The sequence below is a fragment of the Sinocyclocheilus anshuiensis genome, unplaced genomic scaffold, assembly GCF_001515605.1.
Source record: "Sinocyclocheilus anshuiensis isolate Anshui unplaced genomic scaffold, SAMN03320099.WGS_v1.1 scaffold2461, whole genome shotgun sequence".
Taxonomy (NCBI): domain Eukaryota; kingdom Metazoa; phylum Chordata; class Actinopteri; order Cypriniformes; family Cyprinidae; genus Sinocyclocheilus; species Sinocyclocheilus anshuiensis.
Genome location: NW_015552846.1, coordinates 198488 through 202813, shown reverse-complemented (window position 1 = coordinate 202813; position 4326 = coordinate 198488). Strand labels below are relative to the sequence as shown.

Here is a 4326-nt window from a genome sequence, read left to right as displayed (position 1 = left end):
GTTCTCGAAAGTCTATGCAATCTAAGTGTTTATTTTTTAAATTCTATTAATGGTGCAATTTAAAAAAAAAAAGATTATGGCACATGACGTTTTAACCCTAGTCCTGTTAGCCAGATTTACGTATATAGGATGCACATTAATGGAGACAAACACACAAGCACACACACACAAAACCTTCAAGATGTTCCCAAATGAGATTACTTCTACACTTACCTCCATTTACAGCTTCTTCACTATTATTGACTCAGATGTCAAGATCGGTAATGCTGAGAAGAGTTGCTTCGCATAGCTCAATAATGTAAGCGATGGCCTGCAATACAATTAAAATGTATCTTGCAGTAATGGCACTAAAGGGCCGTGTGAACAATTTAGCCAATCAAATATTTATATAAATCTTTTTTTCATTAACCTGTTATTGAACATTTAGATCAATGCTGTTTGGCAAATTTTCATCCAAGGCCTATTTTAAAAGGCATTTCTTGCCCATCAAGGTTACATAATATTTGCTATTGTAGTGCAGGATGATCTTACACTTGGAAACACATTTGAAGGTGAATGTTACCTCAGGATTTTTAAATAGCACGTTGAGTGTTCTTTCAGTTGTTGATGTCTTTTGTGGATTCAAAGAAACTATATATTTGAAAAGTCCTAACAGTGTCCTAACACTGCCTCGGGACATTTATGAAAATGGAAAGTGGAAAGAGAATTTTTGATTTTTGTTCAACTGAGTTTATTTCCAAAAGGCACTCACTACATTGAATGTAATGGTTGCACAAGATACTGCAGATACTGCGAACAGCAATTTACTAGCATGTGCAGCCTGAAGTATAGCTCAAACATGGACATTTCAAAGTCTCAAGAAACATGTTTGTGGTACAATCAATACCATAGCATTATAACATATTAGCACGATAGCATGCTTTAGGGACCCATGTCTCTAAATTGTTTTGAATGCTTTAAATTGCTTTAAATTTTCATAGATTTTTTCTTATTACAGATATTCAGTCTGTTGCTGCATTCGCTCTAGACTATTGCAAACATGAAAACAGTAATTAACATTACCGCAACAACAAGCATTTTGCTGCAGCTGTAGATGTGTGTATGTGTGCGTTAACAAGTTGGTGGTAATGAGGTACCGATATTGCTTTAAATTTTCATAGATTTTTTCTTATTACAGATATTCAGTCTGTTGCTGCATTCGCTCTAGACTATTGCAAACATGAAAACAGTAATTAACATTACCTCAACAACAAGCATTTTGCTGCAGCTGTGTGTATGTGTGCGTTAACAAGTTGGTGGGAATGAGGTACCGATACGTGTGTCTGCCTCAGGGAGTTCTCATTAGTACAGTCAGCAAGACAACAATCCCATCAGACAAAGTGGTATTTGGTTTCAACACAAACACACAAACAAATATGTCACACACTCCCAGGCGATTAGCACAACATTATTTAGTGGTTTCAAAAGTCTAATCCAGAAACATTCTGGAAAAGAAGAGACAATAATTGTAAACCAAAGACAGAAACTTGTAAAAAGTGCAAAATTTAAAAACATTGTGAGATTTGCTCATGTACAGTTGGTATTTTCAAACAAAGGTTTTCTGGCAAAGAAAAAAAAAACCTTTGTAACATTTTCCTGTCAATCCTAAATGGAACTGCGCCCTAAACTTTCATAAAGCTAAAACGGTAGTATGCCATATACATCTTTCATTCACATGTACAATGTCTAGTAGACTTCAAACAAGTTTCAAACTAATTTTAAATGCTACCCTAATCATCCACAAATCAATGTAACATTGTGGTAACGTTGTGTATTCTGGGTGATAATTAAAGGTGCAGTAAGTGATTTCTGAGAAACGCTGTTGATATTTGAAATGACCAAAACAGACACACCCCTACCCAAAAGGATCACATCCTATCTTGATAGCTCCACTCCCAAATTTACAAACATGCTATACATCAGGCACCACCCCCATCATGAGTGGACACGCCCCTTACTAGTGATTGGCTACAAGTGTGGTGCTCGGTCCGATCTACTTTCAACAGCGTTTCTCAGAAATCACTTACTGCAATTATAAGCATCAAGACAATAGCTGTGTTTCTATTACCCTTCAAATTGTGCAAATTGAAAATGCGAATTGAAAATCCGCCCAATGGAAACACATCAGTTTCACAAAAACTCCCATATATCTAAAAAAAAAAAAAGTTACGTCTACATACGGTGGTTTTCCAAAAAAGGAGTATTTTGCAAAACTGCAATGGAAATTTTTTTTTTTTCCCACATTCGTCTCCGATTAAAAATAATGGCTAGTGCTGTGGCTGCGATATACGTAAACCTAGCAACATCTGTTGGCATGACTTATCGCGAGAGGAAAAAAATTCAGTTTTAGTTGCATAACATTGGTTATTGGAAACACCATCATTTCGCAATAGCTTTTTTATCTACATTTTTAAAATGTCTCAAAAGTTTTGGGCAGATCTCTAATGGGAACGCAGTTAATGACTTGAAGGGACAAGACACCCAAAAATGGAAAATGCCATCAACATGAAGTTTGGAGCAAAATTGTTGGGTGAATTATACCTTTAAAGGAAATAAACAGATACGTTCAGTAGTTTGTGATTAAACTCTACTAGACATTCTGCCTTACATGACGTCTACCATTTATGGCTTCTCTTCCGTCCCATTGTCATAAAATTTCAAACTTTGAAAACAGTACTGTTTAGCGACAGCTTTAGATATTTCATGAGAGCACAGCAAATTTTATGTCAGACATACCGTACAATTGAACAATTACAGTAGGACTACAAGCCCTGAGATTTATAGGTTAACTTCATAAATCTGGATCACATATTGATGCACTTAACTTCTTTTACAGGACAGAAGAGCTCCGTGCATATACAACCTATCACCAATTTAACATGGTTTCTTCATATTCAAAGAGTTTTATCAACTTTGATCATGGGGGATTCATGTCTCTTGGTAAGTTTCTCCATTTTGAATGGGTGGAAAATCTTGACAAACATTGTTTTTGAGCAGTTATGCTTCTTGACAAATGACCTTGAAGTACAGTCTGGCAGAAAGTACATTGAAAGTGCAGCACTTTCAGTCACACTTCAAACAAACCGCCAATGTAGCTTGCTACGGATTTTTCGTTTGTTGTCAAGGATGTTTGGAGAGATTATTTCCAACTTATACAAGCATTTTTCAGTGGTCTGAAGAAGAGAACGAGCTGTTTTCCAGTGCTGCTACTGTCACCATATTTCCATTATCAAGTTATCAGGACACAGTGAACAGATAAATGAACAGCAGAAATTGAGATTCTCACATCTCAGCTCAGGGAAAGGGCTAAACAAGGCACTTTAGGCATACATTATTTTTCTACACGGTTCCCTCTAGGGCTCCATCTGCAAATGGAACTCCTTGTCTTCAAGTTTTATCTCGTTTTCTTCCTCTTTGGTCTGTGGTGATAGAGGCATGAATCCGTTTTGTTTATTGGGGCTCTCCACAAAGAGAGGGAAGTTGGTCAGACTGGTGTTGACCTCTTTCTCAAGCTCCTCGTCCTCGTCCTCTGCCTCTTTCTTCTCCTCATCCATTGTGGGAGTATTACAGGTGAAGGAATCTAAGGCTTTCCGGCCGTCGTCTGGGATGTTCTTTCTCAACTCTTTGTTCTTGTTCCGCTTGGCTAGTTTTGTGACTGAACCAAGGCGGTTGAAAATGTTATCTTCAGAGTACGCCTGGCTTGGGTCGCTCCGTCGATGCTCATTCTGCTCAAGTCGTAGACGTAAGTTGTTGAGCTTTGTGTCGATGCTCTCCTGGGAGGATGTCTTGTAATTAGTGATGTCCAGGCTATTGAAGGCAGCTCGACGTTCAGGGGACAGCATGTCTAGGGAATGGGCCCGCTGGTCGAAACCCAGCTGCCTGCGCTCCATACTGCGAATAGTGGCCGCCCTCTGCAGTTTGTCGTGAACTTCCACGCTGAGTCGACGCCTGGTCTCACGAAATTCTGCTCGAACATTGGCCTTCCATTCAGCGGCGTGAGCCTTAATCTCACCCACCTTTAACAAGATGACAATGGTAAATAAACCTGTAACCCTTTAGTTATCCATGCAAATAATTTTTGAACCTTGTAAGAGTTAATGATGTATATGAGTGCCCACAATTAAGAAAAGGAAAAATGCATGCCAAATACTTGGAATGTAGTCTTTGTGTTGATGTTGGTTTAATACACTTTCATACAAAATAAATGTAACCATGAAGTAAACACTAATATTTTCTTGAACACATGTGAATTTACACATCTTAATGATTATTTAAAAAAAAAAATAT

The 4326-nt window shown here is 37.8% G+C and overlaps 1 protein-coding gene across 1 annotated transcript in view; it reads right to left on the bottom strand.

The window, feature by feature from the left end:
- Nucleotides 1-2557: 2557 nt before the first annotated feature.
- The window catches only part of LOC107668129 (potassium channel subfamily K member 10-like), a 19888-nt gene continuing 18119 nt past the window's right edge, over nucleotides 2558-4326 (bottom strand). Inside the window, exon 7 of the mRNA XM_016459921.1 lies at nucleotides 2558-4055. Within this exon, the coding sequence (XP_016315407.1) occupies nucleotides 3393-4055 (663 nt within the window). The 3' untranslated portion in view covers nucleotides 2558-3392. The remainder of the gene's footprint in view (nucleotides 4056-4326) is intronic.